The sequence below is a fragment of the Gopherus flavomarginatus genome, chromosome 3 (assembly GCF_025201925.1).
Source record: "Gopherus flavomarginatus isolate rGopFla2 chromosome 3, rGopFla2.mat.asm, whole genome shotgun sequence".
Lineage (NCBI taxonomy): Eukaryota > Metazoa > Chordata > Testudines > Testudinidae > Gopherus > Gopherus flavomarginatus.
In genome coordinates, this window is record NC_066619.1 from 100,982,196 (window position 1) to 101,002,410 (window position 20,215).

Consider the following 20,215-nt stretch of genomic DNA (forward strand, 5'->3'; position numbering starts at 1 on the left):
GTGAGCTGGGCCAAGGGCTCCCTGGACCTTTGTCCTTGTCCCCACTTCACACTGTCCCCCACTTTGTACAGCGTGGCGAAGGGACAGAGGCTGTATGAGGGCATAACAGGGCGAAGACACAGGCGGAGCAGCTCCTCCAGTGGGGGCAACGGTCGCGTGTAGGGTGACAACAGCGCACGCGCCCCACCAGGAGCCACCCCGCTGCCGTTTAGGGATAGTAGCGCGCGCCATCGCGTCACGCGCTCTGCTTTCTGTCAGGTGGCTGTAGGAGAGAACGACCGCTCCTTGTGCGCATGCGCGGAGGGTGTGGCCCGTTGGGAGAGGCTGCCAGGGAGCGGGTGAGCCCGTCGCAGCGCTGGGGCTTCTACGCGCTGCTCAGGGTGGGGACCCCGCAGCCTCTAGTCTGAGAGGCCCAGGCAGGCGGAGGGGAGCGAGCGCGCGGCCCGAGGCAGCGGCGGCTTCCGGGCCGGGGCAGGATGGTCTTCGAGTCGCTGGTCGTGGACGTTCTGAACCGGTTCCTGGGCGACTACGTGGTGAACCTGGACAGCTCCCAGCTCAGCCTGGGCATCTGGGGAGGTAACGAGAACCCGGAAGCCGCTCCCCGCGGGGCTGCAGGGCAGTGCCCACCCCCCTTCATACCCCGACCCGCCGGGGCAGGCCCTTTCTCGCCCTCGGGGCCGGGCGCCTGCCCCGCTGCGTGCAGGGCCCGTTTCTCTCGCGGCTCTCGGCAGCGCTGATCTCTTGGAAGGGTCTGGGGGTCGGCGGCGCCGGGGCTGCTGCGCAACCCACGCGCCGTTGCCCCGAGGTGTTGCCTGCTCCCCGCGCTGAGCACGGCCCGCTGCCCCCTGAGCTCGTCTCCCCATGGCTCTTTCGGAGGGCGAAGGGAGTAGTAGGAGGAGTGCTTCCGTCTGGGGAGGACAACGCTGTTGTTGAGCCCAGCGCGACTAATGGGAAAAGAGCCGAGAACAAACGTTCTTGTTTATGGATTTGACAGCACTTACATAGAGCCTTGTCCCTCTTTACAGTTCGTGTAGGGGGGCCAGGCAGCAAGTGCGAAAAATCCGGACTGATGGGTGGAGGGTAATAGGAGCCTATATAAGAGAGAGACCCAAAAAGCAGGACTGTCACTATAAAATCAGAACATCTGGTCACCCTAAGTTCATGTCCCCTGTTGCTGTGTCATGCTGTTGCAAAAACAGAGGAAATTGTGACTGCAGAACTAGAGAAATTGGGATGGGGGTCTTTAGGAACAAAAGCAATATCTGAAACTGCTTAACTGTCTTTAGAAAGATCGTGTAATCTTTGTACTGGTGTCTCACTTTGGCTGAAAACTTTTGAAAGGAGCTCTTGGCATCCAAGACGAACGTACCTTTTAAAAGTTTTTGGCCCGAGGGCTACACTGGGGTTGCAAAATTGTATGGAGGGCTGGGTAGAGAAGGCTGTGCCTCCCTAAACAACCTGGCCTCTGACCTTTCCCACCCCCTAACTGCCCCCCTCAGAACCCTGATCCATCCACCCCACCCCCACTCCTTGTCCCCTAACCACCCCCTCCTGGGACCCCCCCACCCCAGCTGCCCCCAGGATCCCACTCCCTATCCAACCCCCCTGCTCCCAGTCCTCTGACTGCTCTGACCTCTATCCACACCCCCACCCCTTGACAGGCCTCCCAGGACCCAATGCCTATCCAGCCCCCCTGTTTCCCATCCTCTGACCCCTGTCCACACCCTCGCCCCCCAACAGGTCCCCCCCCGGGATTCCCACACTTATCCACCCCCCCATCCCCTGACCACCCCCCAGAAGCTCTGCTCCATCCAACTGCTCCCTGTCCTCTGACTGCCCCCCGGGACTCCCCTCCCCATATCCAACCTCACTGGTTCCCTTACCATGCTGCTCAGAGCAGCATGTCTGACGCCCGGGTGGAAGCAGAAATGCTGCGTGCTGCTTGGCAGGAGTGCGCAAGCCCACCGCCCAGAGCGCTGCCCTCATGACAACGTGGCTGCGAGGGAGGGGTCGGGGGCTAGCCTCCATGGCCCGGAGCTCAAGGGCCAGGCAGGACAGTCCCATGGGCTGTAGTTTGCCCACCTCTGCTTTAAAAACTCTAAAAGAAAGTTGCATTTTAGACACCCCCTTGCAGAGTTTAAAACCTAAACAGTGAAGTATTCAGAACCTGAAAGTGAAATTGCCTGTGAATAAAAGTGAATCAGACTTGATTGAATTTTCATTATCTAAGGGTAGAGAAAAGCAGGTAACAGTATTAAATTTAATATTGTTTCAAATTTAGTTATGTAAAGTGGAAAGAGAAAACAGTTTTACTGTAAACAGATGATTTATGAAGGATGTATAAAAGGTTTTATTATTTTGCTGCTTCAACATATAAACACAATGTGGAAGGTTTTATTAACTTGTTTGGCTTTTATTTCTTTTTAACTAAAATTTATCAGGAATGGCAGGTACAGTAACTCCTCACTTAATGTTGTAGTTATGTTCCTGAAAAATGCAACTTTAAGTGAAATGATGTTAAGCAAATCCAATTTCCCAATAAGAATTAATGTAAAGGGGGGGCCTAGATTCCAGGGAAACTTTTTTTGCCAGACAAACAATTTTAAACAAGCAATTTAATACTACGCTGTGGGGGGGAGGGGAATATTGTGCATGTGCTGTGTGTTTACAAACATACTGTACATAAAGTACAGTACTATAGTTGGGAGGTGCCTCTGCCTTACTCTACACAGGCACAGCCCACTGGCACTGGAGATGAGGCAGGCAAGGAGGCTGAAGGTGCTGTAGGCTTGGAGAAGCACATTGCGCAGCAGCGGCAGCTTCCCCTACTCTGCAAGCACCAGGGATGGGAGGGGGGCTTAACCCTCAGCCCGCCCACTTCACCCCTTCCCCCAAACCCGCATCCTTGACCTGCCTCTTCTCTCCTCCATCTCCTCCCCCTTTACTTCCCATGCTGCATCCTTGCTCCTCCCCCCTCCCTTCTAAACACTGCAAGCCAGCTGATTGCCGCTGGCAGGAAGCAGAGCAGGGAGGGGGAGCCTGCATACTGAGTCCTCGCTCCCCCCCCCCCCCGGGACAATCAGATGGCTTGCGGCATTGGGGTTGGGGGCAGGAGAGAGAGAGGAGGAGTGAGGACTCAGAGCCCAGGCTCTCCCCCTCCCCCGGCCTCCTGCCCAGGGCAATCAGCTGGCTTGCAGCTTTTGGGAGGCAGGGGGAACCTGCACCCCAAATCTTTGCTCCTCCCCCCACCTCCTGCCCCTGAAACGCCACAAGCCAGCTGATTGTCACGGGCAGGAGGGGGAAGGTGCTGGTCCCAAGGGGTCTGCTGGTGGGCGGGAGGCGCCGTGTGTGTGTGTGGGGTGGGAGGGAGGCGCATAGGGAGGCTGCCAGCTCTGGAGAAAGCAGGCAGCCAAACAATGTAAGAGTGGAGCATTGCACAACTTTAAATGAGCACGTTCCCTAATTGATCAGCAACATAATAACGATGACTGGGATGACTTAAAGTGAGGAGTTGCTATATGGTCTTCCCTACTATTTTTGGGGAGGATATACTGGATGTCTGTCTGAAAACATTTTAACCAACTCCCTCTTGTCCAAGATAGGTTTAAGTCTGTACAGAAACTGGTAGTGTGAGCAGCGGTGATGACCACACCACAAGCCCTGAAGGTGTGTACTGTAGTTGCTCCAGCTGTTGGAGCACTGTAGGCATCTGGGCTCACTCAATGACATGCATGCAGGAATCACATAATAAACAGAACCTTTACTCCCAGTGTAGGTGGGGAAAGGGAGTTCAGTAAAGTAGCAAACAAGTCATATGTGTACGTGTGCACACAGATAAGGTGGGGGAGGTAATGTACTTTATTGGACCATCTTCTGTTTGGGTGAAAGAGACAAGGTTTTGAGTTTAAATAGAGCAAGCGTGACAACTTGTCACATTCACAAACAGAAGTTGGTCCAATAAGGATATTACCTCACCCACCTTGTTTCCCTAATATTCTGGAAGCAACATGCGCATGCACACACACACGCATGCAAAAAAGTCAGTTAATAACATGCCTTGTGGTTCTGTATCAGCGTGAATCCCCAGTGGCCCCATTGTGTCTCTGGAGCATGCACACATTCTGAGACAGGCCTTCTCAGCTAGGGATTTTAATGTCTCTAGTGCCAAGGCTGCTTTCTTGAAGCCCTTCCTTACTCAGAGCCCCTTCTTACCCAGGCCTTCACATGCTTGGGCCAGATTATAGGAGCTTTCCTTGGTCCCCTCAAGACCAGGACAGTCCTGCCTTGCTCTTCAGTTTATCTTGATGGCTTGTGTATCCATTTCCACTCCTGGGATTATTTTACTGGTTTAGGAAAAGGGACTCAGTTCTCTGTGAAAACTTCTCTCTCTGCTCGGTCCTAAAGTTGCAACAGCCTAGTTCTCTGCTGAAGAGAGAGAATGGACTTTGAAAGGACCATTGCTAGCATGTTTATTGTGAGTATGTGTACTTTAATTGTACGGACTGAGTTATTGAATCTTTATTAAAGATGTCAAGTTTCCAGAATGTTAATTGCTCACTTTGTTGTTTCATTAGTTCTCCAGTTGTCCTACAGGAAGACAAGACCTGAATTTCTAATATAAAAAAACTTTCAGCTGCCCCTGCGTGTGTCAGAGGGTAGAAACTAATTTTTTTCCCCTTTGTAGGATGTCTTTTTAAGATTTCCCCTGGCTGTTTAATCCAAATAGTACTGGGCTGAAGCTGATCTAACTAGATTTTTCTTCACTAAATGGAAATTGCTATATTTCCCAATGGAAGGCAGTTTTGAGATTTGACTGTAACATAATGGCAGGTAGAACCTCACTTACTGACTGGTCTTTTCCCCACTTCCCTTGGGAGGGACACAATTCTACAATCTAACAATTTAAATTGTAGAATTTTTTTTTTCGGAATATTCTGTAAAAAATCTTTGCTTACTTTCATACTTTTGTAATAAATTTATCTTTCCTCCTTGATATTTAGATGCAATACTTGACAATGCTGTACTTTCTCATAGTGGGTTATTTAAGTTTGTTTCTCTTTAATTTTATAACCAAATCCCTCTGGCTCTTATTCAATTTGGTGCATGGAAAATGAGTTTTACCCAGTGGATTCATTTTTCTGATAGCATTGCTCCCAGAACTGTACTGGGTAATCTGTGTCACTGTTGAAACAGCATCAGAGGAAGTTGATTTGCACTGGTCCATGATGTGGTGCAGTTTTGGCCTATGTAACCCCAAATACATCTTTCATATTTTGCGTTATATGTTAGCCTTTCATTCCAAAAGATCTCAAAGGCTTTGGAAAATAGTCTGAGGTCTGGGCGTACCATGGATTTATAGTGGCAATATGCTATTTTTTGTCCTATTATCTATCGTTTTCTTAATGGTTCCTGACATTCTAATCGCTTTTTTGACTGCTGCTCCACATTGAGCAGATGTTTTCAGAGAACTAGCCACGATGATTCCAAAACTTTCTTGAGTGGTGGCAGCTAATTTGGACCCCATCATTTTGTATCTATAGCTGGGATTATGTTTTCCATTATGTATCAGAGGGGTAGCCATGTTAGTCTGGATCTGTAAAAGCAGCGAAGAGTCCTGTGGCACCTTATAGACTAACAGACATATTGGAGCATGAGCTTTTGTGGGTGAATACCCACTTCATCGGATGCATGCAATACCGATGAAGTGAGTATTCACTCATGAAAACTCATGCTCCAATACGTCTGTTAGTCTATAAAGTGCCACAGGACTCTCTGCTGCTTTTCCAATATGCATCACTTTGCAGTTACCAACACTGAATTTCATCTCCCATTTTGTTGGCCTGAGTAATGGGGTCTACAAACCCCATACTAAGCAAAGATAGGGCTGGAGGGAGGGGAAGAAGGAGAGTCTCTCCTGTTTATAAGCAAGCAGCTTTATCACAATCCCATGCAGCTTCCAATCATGGAAGGAGGCACCCACAGCTGCAACCAACAGAGGAAACAAGGCCTGCTGTAAAGAGGAGAGTACAGAGAAGGAAAGGGAGGCATAAGAACCTGGGATAGCAGTTGGATGACAGCTCTGCACCAGGCTGCCTACAAGAAAACAGCCAGAAAATTGAAGGAGACTGCAAGCACAAAAAGTAAAAGGCTAGCAGACTTAATTGGACATGAGGGTCCAGGAATTGACCTGAGAGCAGACTATGAAGGGTCAGTCAGGAGAAGCTGTGACCCCTCAAGAGACCATACTAAGAGATGGTGACACCCAGTCACCCAGTTTTGTGATATCCCTTTGTAACTGTAGTTAGCTTTGGACTTAACTGTCTTGAGTAATTTTGTATCACCTGCAAACTTTGCCACCTTACTCTTTGCCCCCTTTTCCAGATCATTTATGAATATGTTAAACAGCATGGATTCCAATACAGATCCATGGGGGACCCAGCTGTTTACCCCTCTCCATTGTGAAAATTGACCATTTATTTCTACTCTTTGTTTCCTGTTTCTTAACAGTTTTAACCAGTTACTGATCCATGAGTGGACCTTCCCTCTTGTCCTGTGACTGTAAAGTTGGCTTAAGAGCCTTTGATGTGGGACCTTGTCCAAAGCTTTCTGAAGGTCCAGGTACACTATATCAACTGGATCACCCTTTCCACATGTTTATATGACTTTCTCAAAGGATTCTTTTAAATAGATGGATGAGGCATGATTTCTTTTTATAAAAGCCATGTGTTCATCTATGTGTTGGATAATTCTTTTCTTTTAACAAGGTCATTTTGAATTCTAACCTGCCCTCCAAGTGCTAGCAGCCCCATACAGCTTGGTGTCATCTGCAGGTTCTATAAGATACTCTCCACTTATTTATCCAAGTCATTAAAGAAAATATTGAATCAGACCGGACTCAGGGCAGACCCTTTGGGACCCCATCAGATATGTCCTCCTGGGTATGACAGCAAACTACTGATAACTACTCTTTGAGTACAATCTTTCAACTAGTTGTGCTCCCGCCTTATAGTAATTTTATTTAGCCAACATTTCCCTAGTTTGCTTAAGAGAATGTCATGTGGGACTGTCAAAAGCCTTTCTAAAATCAAGATATCTGCAGGTTTCCCCCATCCACTGGACTAGTAACCCTGTCAAAGAAGGAAATTAGTTTTGCATGATTTGTTCTTGACAGACATAATATTGGGATGTATTTATAACCATCTTATTCTCTTGGAGCTTACAAACTGGCAGTTTCAATCCGTTTGCCTGGTACAAGTTAGTCTTACTGGCCTATAATTGCCAGGATTGCCCCTAGAACCTTTTAAAAAATCTTGTATTATGTTAGGTATCCTCCAGTCATCTGGTGCAGAGGCTGATTTAAGTGACCAGTTACATACTGCAGTTAGTAGTTCTGCAATTTCATATTTGAGTTCCTTCCAAAATCTTGGGTGAATAGCATCTAGTCCTGGTGACTTCTTATTGTTTAATTTATCAGTTTGTTCCTCAACCACCTCTACTGACAACTCAATCTGGGACAGTTCTGCAGATATGTTTATCTTCCCTTACAGATGATAACCAGGGGCATGCGCAAGGGAGCACAAGCAGGGACATGCCCCTCAATAATCAGCGGAGGATGTAGTATTCCCCCTCCCTGCCTGGGGCTGCGGTGGGGAGAGAGGCTTCCCAGGGAGTCTTCGCTTCCCCCTGCAGCTGCTCCCCCTGCATCTACTCCCCATGCTCCCTGGGGCTGTGGTGGGGAGAGAGGCTTCCCAGGGAGTCCCTCCGAGAGGACTCTCTGGGAAGCCTCTCTCCCTGCTGCAGTCCTGGGGGCCAGGGGGAGTCCTCTCTCCCCAAGGGCCGGGTGGAGAAGGTGGGGCAGCAAGCTCTTCCTGGGATCAGGGATGGGGAAAAGGAGCTTCTGTGTCTCCCCAGAAGGGGTCAGATTTAAATTTCTGTGCACACCCTTGATGCTAACTGAATGCATGTTGATCTAAAGATTAGTCAATCTGTTCTGAATCGCTTATAGATTTACCAAGATTCTATTTAGGAAAAAAAACAAACGGATTGAGTTATAAAACAAAGGACACGTAGAAAAACATATAAGTATATTGTGTAATTCTGTTTAATTTTATAAACACTTAAAATACTATTTCCATATTAACATCTGAGAACTTTCTGGACAGGAGAAAATAAAAGAATTATGGAGACTAACATTTAGGGTTAGATGTATAATCATGGTTACAGTATGAGCTCGAGTAGCTAGTATTGAAGACTTGCACTATGAAACAAATAACCTAGCTTCATTATCAAGTTTAATTTTAAATAAAACTACTGTGCCATTTGTGAACAATTATATGACTTCTTTCTTGTGCTTCAAAAATATAATTTAATGTAACAAATGTGAATATTGTGATGTAGGAGTTATGTATATATGAAATGTCTTTTGTTTAAGTAGCTAGATAACAGATTTTCCTAATTGTGCACATAATTATAATGTAGTTTTCATAGGTCTCACTTGTTGAGACCATTTGGAAACTATGGGAAGAATGTAGAATGCTTCTTAAGTGGTATGTCACTCAGGGAGTCAATGTTAATGCTTTGCCTTGCACAGGCTATCAGTAAATTTCCAAGTGTTTTAATCTAGAAATCTTTCAGTTGTTTGGATATCAAATTGTTTGATTACCAAATGATTGGGTCCTTCTCCATACAATCCTGCCACAAATACTATGGAAGAGCTGCGGTCCAGCTGGAGTGCCCGCAGCTGATAAGAGGGTTAGTGGGAGAACTGGAAAGATATAAGTAGCTGTTTTCAAGTAAATCCTGAACTGTGCGTAGCTTGTGCAGTGTGATTATATTGGTAAAGAGAGAGCTTCTCCCCCATGGAGTTCAGGAGTGGTGAAAGGGAGGGTATTGTAATCCCACTTATTCTCACTTCTTGCCCTCCTCAGTAGCACCAAAGTACTCAGAAATGTTAGTGTTTAAGGCTTCAACATGGTACTTAAGCATGTTTCTAACTTAAAGCAGTCCTCTGGATTCAGTGGGATTGGGTACTCACAGTGCTTTAAATTAGGCATGTGTTTGTGTAGCTTGCTGAATCAGGACCTGAGTGCTCAAGAAAGGCCGGTTGAATGCCTGTTTTTTTCTTAGTAGGTAACCTGATTTTTCATAGGTGCTGATTATATTCAACTGCTGTTAGTCAGTGAGAGATGCAGGCATGGAGCACTTAGAAAAATCCATTCACTTATTTAGGAGCCTAAACAGGCTCGTTTTTAAGCACCTAGATTTTAACACATTTTTAACAGTCATTTCATTTAGGTTTTTGTGTAGCAATTTCTTAAATTTAAAAACAAAACAAAGTTATGAGGCATGCTAAAAGATAAAATTAAGTTGATATAAAAAACTTCATGAGGAATGGACCTGCTGACCATGCTCAGACCAGAGTCTACTGGTTATGAGTGAATAGTGTGGTAATGAAATAGCAGTCAGCTTGAAGGGTAGTAAATGTTAAAACTCCATTTCATACAAAAGGGAAAAGAAGCTGAAAAGAGAAATTTTAAACCATTTTTTGCTTGGCTGCCAACCACAGATTCCCTCTCCAATTCCCCCCTCCTTTTTAAGTGAGTTGGTAGTGTTTTATTTACATTAAATATGTAAATTAGATAGTGTCTGCTCCTGACTATTACAGTAGCTAAGGAATTGATTGCAGTATCTTTTTATTTTAACTTTCTGCTCAGAATATCTGTGATATGGTAGATGGAATATATGTGGTATGGTACAGCTTTATTATCAGCATCATCACAGGTAAAACTAAGGAGGTGGGAAAAATAACTCTTCCACCAAGTAGTGATGTATGGACTGTTATGTCACTCAGGAAGCCAAACCAGTAATCCAGGAGTAAACTCTTGTGTTTTCAATATGCCTGCCTGTGTTAACAGTTTGTAGCTAACTTTTCTAACACTTATAGCTGACAACCAAAGTTTAATAAATTATGTCCTAACCCATGCAGTGCACTGTGGTGTTCATAAGTTAGCTTTCTTTTGCAAACTGTAAAGTATTAGTATACTTAAAGCTACATAGAAGTAAGGAGAAAAAGAGCTCAGAAAAAAATAAATGAAGATAAAGGTGTGTCATAAACAGATAGTTAAGGGTTAATGTCTCTTTTACCTGTAAAGGGTTAAGAAGCTCAGTAAACCTGGCTGACACCTGACCAGAGGACCAATGGGGGGACAAGATATTTCAAATCTTGGTGGAGAGAAGTCTTTGTGCTGTTTGTTTTGTTCGTTGTTCATTCTTGGGGCTAAGAGGGACCAGACGTGCACCCCACGTTTCTCCAATCTTTCTGAAACAGTCTCTCATGTTCAAAATAGTAAGTACTAGCTAGAAAAGGCAGATTAGTCTTATGTTTGTTTTCTTAACTTGTGAATGTGTATTTTACTGGAAGGATATTTACCTCTGTTTGCTGTAACTTGAATCTTGGGCTGAGGGTGGGGGGGAGGGGGAGTCCCTCTAGTCTATATGAGCTGAATACTCTGTAAACATTTTCCATCCTATTTTTACAAAGATAATTTTTACTTTTTCTTTCGTTAATTAAAAGCTTTCTTTTTAAGAACCTGATTGATTTGTTTCCTTGTTTAAGACCCAAGGGGATTGGATCCAAACTCACCAGGGACTGGTGGGGGGGAAAAGGAGGGGGGGAAAGGTTAATTCCTCTCTGTTTTACGATCCAAGGAGTGCCAAACGCTATATTTTGGCTGGTGGCAGTGCTCTCAGATCTAAGATGGGAATTAAGCTTAGAAGGGTACATGCAGGTCCCCACTTTTGGACGCTAAAGTTCAAACTGGGGGAAAAATACCTTGACAAGGTGTAAGTGAAGATGATGGTAGGTGGCGAAACAAACAAATGACCATATTGACTGGAGTGGGAAAGTGACTTAAAAAAAGTGAGGGGAAAATAAGAATGAAAATAAACGGAAAGTTTGAAGACAAGATGCTTGAAAAGGAAGAAGAGAAATAATAGGAGCAAATGAGACAAGGCCTAATCCAAAGTCCATGGAAGACAATGGGAGTCTTCCCAGGACCAGGGTGAAATCAGCGTTTTTTTTTTTATTTATAACTTGTTGCTGATGATCGTATAATAAGATGTTACATAGTCAATTTAAAATGTGTGAGTAGACTTTTTAAGCAACGACTAGGGCTTCAGTGGCATGGTACTCACTAATCTCTGGAATTTGTGCATGGAAAACCATTCAGAACTTTGAAGATGCACGTTTTAAAAATATTTACCAGGTAATTTACAAACCAAATTATAATTTAATTTATAAATGAGATGTTTCGAGCCTCTGAAAGTTCTGGAAGAAATATAGTATAAACAAAATTTAGCAGTTGACCTGGAGAGTCCTATTACTGCAGACGTTTCACAAGATTTTATTGAATGACACTGCGAGATGTGGCACCCTCAGTTGACTAGTATAAATAAACAACCACCTCGTACAATACAAGACAGACTAAAATAAAAATGCCTTTTTAACTTTAGGTTGCCATTATGCATAGATGTATATGGAGGAGCATAAATGTAAAACAAAACAAGCGCTTGACGTGATGGAAAGTACATAAATATTCAGATACACTCACAGTTCATACAGTCTCTTAAATACACACATTTGAAATGGTGACATCTCTTCAGTGAAGATTTAGCATTTTTACCTGAGCCCTGCAATGAAGTATCATTACCAGATTTCATTATATCTGTAAAGTGTTGTTTAGAAGATTTATTGGTGTACTATGAGGCACAAGTAATTCATATTAAATTGCATATGTCAAACCAAATAAACGTTGTTTTGATGGCTTTCTTGTTTACTTGACAATTTACAAAGGTCCATAATCTGTAGGGCATCTCCTAGTCACTGGCAAGCTACTGATCTACTTTATTTGTATGTAGTGCATTACAGCAAATTCTTCTTCCTGGGACCTCTGCATAATCCTGTTTGTGGGATGTGGTGTTCCTGGTGTCAAGCTGTGATATATTCCTAGCCAGCAGTGTCCACTGGTGCCACTTGGCCTCCCTCTGCAGAAGAGCATAAAGGGGGCAGTGGCCTCAACTGCCCTTCAGTTGCTTTTTATTGCTGAAGATGCAGTGAGCTTGAGTCACACGGCGTCCTCAGTGCTTTCCTCATCTGTTTCTTCGTTTTGATTCTGCCCTTTGTGGACTATTTTCTTTTTAGTTTCACAGATTGTTTAAACAGATTATTTAGTACACTTTTCTTCAGATTGAAGCATAAAGAAAAATGAATCATGCTGAAAGTACAAATTCAGAAGGTATAATAAACTTTGTTTGGAGCTGAATAATGTTCTTTGGGCCTGATGGGAATGCTGCCAACACTAAAGTCCATTGCTCATAAATGGCGTTGCACAGATGTGCAGCTCAGTGAAGACTCTAGTTAACACTCTCATAGTTGCTTTGCCTCTACAGCGTTAACTGGAATGAAAAGCAGGAAAATCTTATCTAAGTAAGCAGATACAACTTAGTATATACACGGACAACAGATTTGTTGAGTAGCAATGTTCTGTATTTATTCAGGTAGTCACTTTTCTGAGCACATTCACACCTAAAGACATTTACAGTTAGATTTACTTAATTGCTGTAGTAGGAAACTTGAACATCAATTGTAAGCTTATAGAAGTCAGTTAAATGGATGTTTACCCAGGTTGTTGTTAACAGATGCAATTTCAGACTTTATGACTTTTTTGGATACTAGGGCATCATCTAAAATCTACTAAAGTCAGTGAGAGTCTTCCATTTCTTCAGTGGCCTGTTGGTCACCACCTCAGTCAGTAACAGAGGATCCAATAATTTACTCAGTCGTCCTTCTTTTTTTTTTTTTTTTTTTTAAATAATATCCGTTCTGGTATGTTAACAAGTGACACACAATATTCTGTATAGAAATTTGTAACACCTAGTTCTGTAGGCAATTCTGATACTTTAAAGCATGTCTCAGAGAACTTTTGTGTGAAAATAGTAGGAGCTAGTAAAGACACATTAAACTTGTTTACTTAGAGTCATCTCTGAAGATCTTCTGATGTTGCTGTAGCACTGGTGCTAGTCTCATTGGCAGTTCGACTGCAGACTGGCTGCTAATATTTTTGATCATGTCCCCATTGATTCTAGACCTGCTTTGAGACAGCTTTTAACCCTTTTAATTTTTCCCTTTAGGAGCTGTAGCACTTAAGAATCTTGAAATAAAGGAAAATGCACTGGTAAGTTCAAAGCAAGCAAAAATGAGAAAATGTTACCACTGTTGTGAAAATAGTTGTTTGTATAGTATATTACACTTTTAAAGTGACATATAAGGATTAAGTTGGTTGATTTTTAGCTAGAATAGTAAGCAGACATCTTTCAGCTCAAGAAATGAATTGCTTTGGTCTTCTGAAAAACCTTCAAAAGTTCTTTGTTCTTTCATTTTTATGGACTGCTCTGTTACTATTATTTGAGACGCCATTTGAAAAAAATTTCATGAGGAAGCTTGAATGATAGTTACAAGTCCGATCTAAAAATATATTTTTAGCTTTATAAATAATAAAGCTTTGCTGGATAGAACACAGTTTGTCAAGCACATAATCTAGTACAGAGGTTGGCAACCTTTTGGAAGTAGTGTGCCGAGTCTTCATTTATTCATTCTAATTTAAGTTTTCGCGTGCTAGTAATACATTTTTAACGTTTTTAGAAGGTCTCTTTCTATAAGTCTGTGATATATAACTAAACTACTGTTGTATGTAAAGTAAATAAGGTTTTTAAAATGATTAAGAAGCTTCATTTAAAATTAAATTAAAATGCAGAGCCCCTCAGACTGGTGGCCAGGACCCAGGCAGTGTGAGTGCCATTGAAAATCAGCTTGCGTGCCGCCTTCGGCACCTGTGCAATAGGTTGTCTACCCCTGATCTAGTAAAACACTATTTGAGATTAATATTAAAATATAGAGAATAGAATCTCCTGAGCACATCAGGAAATATTAAAACATGTTCATGTCATAGAAACCTTTTTTTAATTTAAAGTTTTGCACAATCACAGCAGAAAATTTAAAAACAGCCCAAAGTCTTAGATTTCCCTAAGCATGTCTCAGAAGGTTAGAGTGAGAAAAATGAGACCTTTTGTATGGACAATACATGGTCAAAAATTTTAATCCAGGAATTACTCAAATAATTTTGGCAATATACTCAGAGGGTTATTTCACTTAGCATCACCCTGTTCCAGGAATGTTGGAATTTGTTTGAAGGCGTTGGGCTTATTTTCCAGCGCTTTCAACTTGTGTCACAATAAATAACGTTTTAAATTTTCTCCCAAGCGTGACAGAATAGATTTTTGTTGCATGAAAACTGTGTTAATTTAACTGAGTCCCATAGTCTTAATTTTCAAAAAATAAGCATTTTGAGTATAATGTGAAATATTATAAAGTATTAAACTATACAGTTGGCATTTATGTCAAGAAATATTTTGCACTGAATAGTTGCTCCTGATGTTCTGCACTTTAGGAAGAAACTGGTGGAACTTCTGTTTTTTTTAAAATACTTTTTGAATCTCTCAAAACAGTGGTGGTGAGAGAGAACTTGATCCAGACTTCCTGCAGACTGTAAATATTGCCCTCTGAATATTAGTCAGTTTCTTCTTGAGATACATCTATGAAGGAACTTGCTATGGGAAACTGTGCCTCGTTGGCTGTTGCTTCAGCCCTTCACCCAATGATGCCTTATTGGATAACGTTTTTATTTCTGTAACCCTGCCTTTCAGCGAATCTGGCTAGTTTTAAAAAAAAAAAATCTTAAAACCTAAGGAATTTCTAATAGCCTTGCACTAAGGGCTTATTGTGATAATTGGGCTACAGATTTACTCAACTGTAAAAAGAATGTGAAAGTTCTTAAGATGTCACAATAACCTATAATAGAAAAAAATATGAAAGGGAGAGAGACTGAATTAGTCCAAACAAAAAGGCGTACAGATATAACTCAAGGGCTGTGTTAAGATCATGCTTGGTAAATAAGGAAAGAGTGTGGAACCAGAATTAGTATGTTGGAAACTAGGCCTGATTGGTGGACAATATAATGAGGGGATTGGCTGTTCCACCCAGTATTCCCTTTGGGGGGTCTTTAGAGTTTTTGGGAGAAAAAATGGCTCCTGGAACAAATGTCACCTTCATGGCCACTCTTTCCACTGTCTACTTGGACTCCAGGCCTTGGTCACCCAGAGAGATGTCCTGACCAGACTAGGCCAGAGAGGGGACCCAGAAGACATCACCACTTCTACTGGGTCCAGCTGAATACAGAAGACCACCTGAGAGGAAACTGGATCAGACCTTAGCAGCAGCAGCCTCTCTCAACTAATTGCTCTTTTTCCCCAGAAAGGACAGTTATTACCATCTTAGATGGTGTCTAAGAGACTGTCAAAAAAGGGTTTTTTCCTCTTCTGATAACTGTCTCCCGCTAAAGGGAAAGGGAACAAGGGATGCTGTTAAGCTGAAAGCCTTACTTAATATTTTACATTTCAACTGCTTTAATTGTTTTTCCTTTTTTTTCTTTATCTTTATCTTTAATAAAAGCGTAAGAGGATTTCTAATGGTGCGTTTTCCATGGTATTAAGCAGGCTGAGATCTCTGTAAACCAAACCCCAGATCTTATTTAACGCCTTTGACAATCTAGGCACCTATATTCCATCTAAGTTAATGCAGAAGAGCTAAAATCCAGGACTGATATCCCTCAGGTGACTTTCATCAAAGAAGCAGATTGACAAGTTAAATTTTCCTTTATGAGCTCAGTATCTGACTTTCTTTAAAACAAACAAAAAAAAATGATCTGATTCATTCTTCATTGTGCCATGGCCCACAGATCTAATACAATAGGTACTTCAACTAGCAGTTATTCCAGTTGGAAGTAGAACCAGACCTGTGAATCACTGGTAGTAGGGGAATGACCTGCTCCCTGAAGTTCTTCTCAGTTTTCCTTCAAGTGCATTGGGTGCACACACACATAAAGTGAAATATATAAGTGTGTCCAATACACACACCATCTCCAGGAAGTGGTGTTTGTGGCTGCAAGCTTCAGGTCAGCTGAAGTGGCTGCAAAATATGATAGAAGATTTGCTCTTTGTAGGATCCAAGCTTTCTTCCCCTCAAAAGTCAGACAGTGCTGTGTGCACTGTAAAGGACTCCTGTGAAAAACTCTGTTCACTAGGAGTTTGCACGCCAATGAAAAAGGAGCACTTTAGACCTCACCTTTGTTATAGATCCTTGATCCAGCAGAGATCAGACGATTCTACCAAGAGGAGGTCTAGACCTCTCCATTGTTGCCAGCCAATGTTGTCTAGAGCAGTGGTCTCCAAAGTGGGGTGTGCTTTGGCAAAAATGTTAGAGCTGGTGCAGCAGGGGGTATGTGCTCAAAATTTTTTTACTGATGGGGTGCGTTATCAAAAAAGTTTGGAGACTACTGGTCTAGAGGTTCTTTTAACCAGACAGCCTCAACCTCCAAGTAGTCCTTTTTGACTGCTTGATCATGCTCAATACTGACCATGTCTCCTTTGGGAGACAACTATCTCATTTTGTCTGTGCTTAGAAAGAGATCTTGTCAGACCGCTGGAGATTACTCGAATGAGCGACTCCATGGCTAAGTTGAAAATGAAGGGGCTCGAGACAGCCTTGCTTCATGCCGCTAAATAGGAATTTCAGGCGTCTCTCCTTCCATGGAGCAGATGGTGGTAGTGCAGCCTTCAGACAACATCCCTATTGTGAATATCTGCAAACCAGCAACATGGTAGTCTGTACAAACTTTTTCCAGACATAATGCTGTCACTCAAGCCTGAAGATGCTATGCCAGCTCTGGGAAGCTGGTGTTTAGTCTGTTCAAGTGATCCAAGGGCCAAGGACCTGTAAGGTAATTGCTGATGAGTCACCTACAGTGGAATACATACATGCACAATCCCTTGAAGGAGAAATAGTTACTTACCTGTACAGTAACTGTTGTTCTTTGAGATGTGTTGCTCACATACTTTACATGACCCTCCCACCTTCCTCAGTACTTTGGACATTGTATGCGGTGATGCGAAGGTACAGAGAGGACAGTGGTGGACACATCCTTTTATGCTCTTGGCTTGACACATGAAGAGAACAGAGATATATTGACCAGCTAGTGCAGGGGTCCCCAACACGGTGCCCGCCTGCGGGTGCATCTAAATGCGCCCGCGTCTTGGTCGGCGGTTGAGCATCCACCGAAATGCTGCTGAATTTCGATGGCATTTCGGCAGTGATGCCTCTCGATGACTTCCCTTGCCGCTGACAAGCGGCGTCATTGAGAGGCGTCGCCGTCGAAATTTGGTGGCATTTTGGCAGATGCTCGACCGCCGCCATGGTCCTTCATCTGGTGCCTGCCAGATGAAAAGGTTGGGGACCACTGAGCTAGTGGAACAGCCGGCAGAAGTCTTCAATATCTTATCCTGTCACATCTGTTGACAGGGTTCAGGGAATATTCTCAGCTCCCTCAATTGGTGAGTGCAGAGAACCAGATTTTGTTGGAGGGATTAATTAATAAACTAGGCAAAGTAATCCTTATGGTAGTTGCCAGCTGGGGTTAATAGAGGGAGCTTTTCAGGTCCCAGTTCAGTCCAGGAAATAGGTATCAGAAGAAAAAATCATAATACCCACCAGCTGGAACACAAAAGATTCACTAAGGTCTTGGAGTACTCTTTCTTCCAACAGACTTGCTCTGGTCATGACAGTCATGACAGGCTAGGGCGTTTATAAATAAATTAGGAATAAACATGATCAATGCTATTCCAGAGAAAAAATCAACTTCTGTTCTGGGAAGAGCATACTTTCCTACCACTGTGGGGACTGCCCATCAATGGAGAGATGAACATCATAACTTACATGGCAGAAATTGGGTTAAGCAGAGTGGAACCTATATCCAGAAATACTCTCACTCCTTGTCAGTATATTTAGGGTATGTCTACACTACGGGATTATTCCGATTTTACATAAACCGGTTTTGTAAAACAGATTGTATAAAGTCGAGTACACGTGGCCACACTGAGCACATTAATTCGGCGGTGTGCGTCCATGTACCGAGGCTAGCGTCGTTTTCTGGAGCGTTGCACTGTAGGTAGCTATCCCGTAGCTACCCCATAGTTCCTGCAGTCTCCCCCGCCCATTGGAATTCTGGGTTGAGATCCCAATGCATGATGGTGCAAAAACAGCTTCGCGGGTGATTCTGGGTAAATGTCGTCACTCATTCCTTCCTCCGTGAAAGCAACGGCAGACAATCATTTCACGCCCTTTTTCCCTGGATTGCCCTGGCAGAGGCCATAGCATGGCAACCATGGAGCCTGTTTTGCCTTTTGTCACTGTCACCGTATGTGTACTGGATGCCGCTGACAGAGGCAGTACTGCAGTGCTACACAGCAGCATTCATTTGCCATTGCAGGGTAGCAGAGATGGTTATCAGTCCTTCTGTACCGTCTGCTGCTGTCATGGGTGCTCCTGACTGGCCTTAGCTGAGGTCGGCCGGGGGCGCAAAGACAAAAATGGGAATGACTCCCCGAGTCAATCCCTCCTTTATGGTTTATCTAAAAATAGAGTCAGTCCTGCCTAGAATATGGGGCAAGTGTACTAGAGAACCAGTGTATCAGGGAACCAGAGAGCACAACCGCTCCGTGTCAGATCCCGCAGAAATGAGGAGCTGCATGCCATTCTAGGGGGTGCCCCTGCAACAACCCCACCCGTTCATTCCCTTCTCCCCCAACCTTTCTGGGCTACCATGGCAGTGTCCCCCATTTGTGTGATGAAGTCATAAAGAATGCAGGAATAAGGAACACTGACTTTTTAGTGAGATAAAATGAGGCGGAGGCAGCCTCCAGCTGCTATGATAGTCCAGGCAGTACAGAATCTTTTCTTTAGACATGAAAGGGAGGGGGGGGGGGCTGATGGAACTCAGCCCCCAGTTGCTATGATGAGGACGATTACCAGTCGTTCTGTGCCATCTACGGGGAATGACCGGGAGTTATTCCTATTTTTACCCAGGCGCCTCCAGCCGACCTCACCTGAGGCCAGCCAGGAGCACTCACAGGCTGATGATGACGATGGATAGCAGTCATATTGTACCGTCTGCCAGAGGGGAGGGGAGGGGAGAGGATGCTGCTATTCATTGCCGCAGCACTGCGTCTACCAACAGCATGCAGTAGACATAGGATGACATATAAAAAAGTCAAGAAACGATTTTTTTCCCTGTTCTTTCATGATGGGGGGGGGGTGTAAATTGACGACATATACCCTGAACCACCCCGGACAATGTGTTTGACCCTACAGGCACTGGGAGCTCAGCCAAGAATGCAAATGCTTTTCAGAGACTGTAGGGGCTGTGGAATAGCTGGAGTCCTCAGTCCCCCTTCCCTCCCTCCATGAGCATCCATTTGATTCTTTGGCTTTTTGTTACGCTTGTCACACAGCACTGTGCTGTGGCCTCTGTCTATCATATCCTGGAGATTTTTTCAAATGCTTTCTCATTTCGTCTTCTGTAATGGAGCTGTGATAGAACAGATTTGTCTCCCCATACAGTGATCAAATCCAGTATCTCCCGTATGGCCCATGCTGGAGCTCTTTTTGGATTTGGGACTGCATCGCTACCCATGCTGATCAGAGCTCCACACTGGGCAAACAGGAAATGAAATTCAAAAGTTCGCGGGGCTTTTCCTGTTTACCTGGCCAGTGCATCCGAGTTCGGATTGCTGTCCAGAGCAGTCACAATGGTGCACTGTGGGATACCGTCCGGAGGCCAATACCGTCGATTTGTGGCCACACTAACCCTAATCCGATATGGTAATACAAATTTCAGCGCTACTCCTCTCATCGGGGAGGAGTACAGAAACCGGTTTAAAGAGCCCTTTTATATAGATATAAAGGGCCTCGTTGTGTGGACGGGTGCAGCATTAAATTGGTTTAACGCTGCTAAAATCGGTTTAAATGCGTAGTATAGACCAGGCCGTACACATGGAAACACCAAGCAAATACTCTGTGGAAACATCAAAGGACCGAGTATTTCCTTGCTGCTAGTGACTGACAGGGCTGGTTCTGCTCTAAAGCTCCAAGCAGACTGACCTACGTATTCTAATTTGTAGGCCTTATCACTTGAAGGGAAACTTTCAAGTAAGCACAGATACATATTCCTATTCTGGTAGTGTTGCATTCCAGTGCAGCAAAAAAACT

General features: G+C 43.8%; 1 protein-coding gene across 1 annotated transcript in view; it reads left to right on the forward strand.

Moving 5' to 3' along the window:
• The first annotated feature begins 276 nt into the window (after positions 1-276).
• Positions 277-20,215, forward strand: part of VPS13A (vacuolar protein sorting 13 homolog A) — a 322,609-nt gene continuing 302,670 nt past the window's right edge. Inside the window, exons 1-2 of the mRNA XM_050945432.1 lie at positions 277-576; positions 13,189-13,232. Of these exons, the coding sequence (XP_050801389.1) occupies positions 477-576; positions 13,189-13,232 (144 nt within the window). The 5' untranslated portion in view covers positions 277-476. The remainder of the gene's footprint in view (positions 577-13,188; positions 13,233-20,215) is intronic.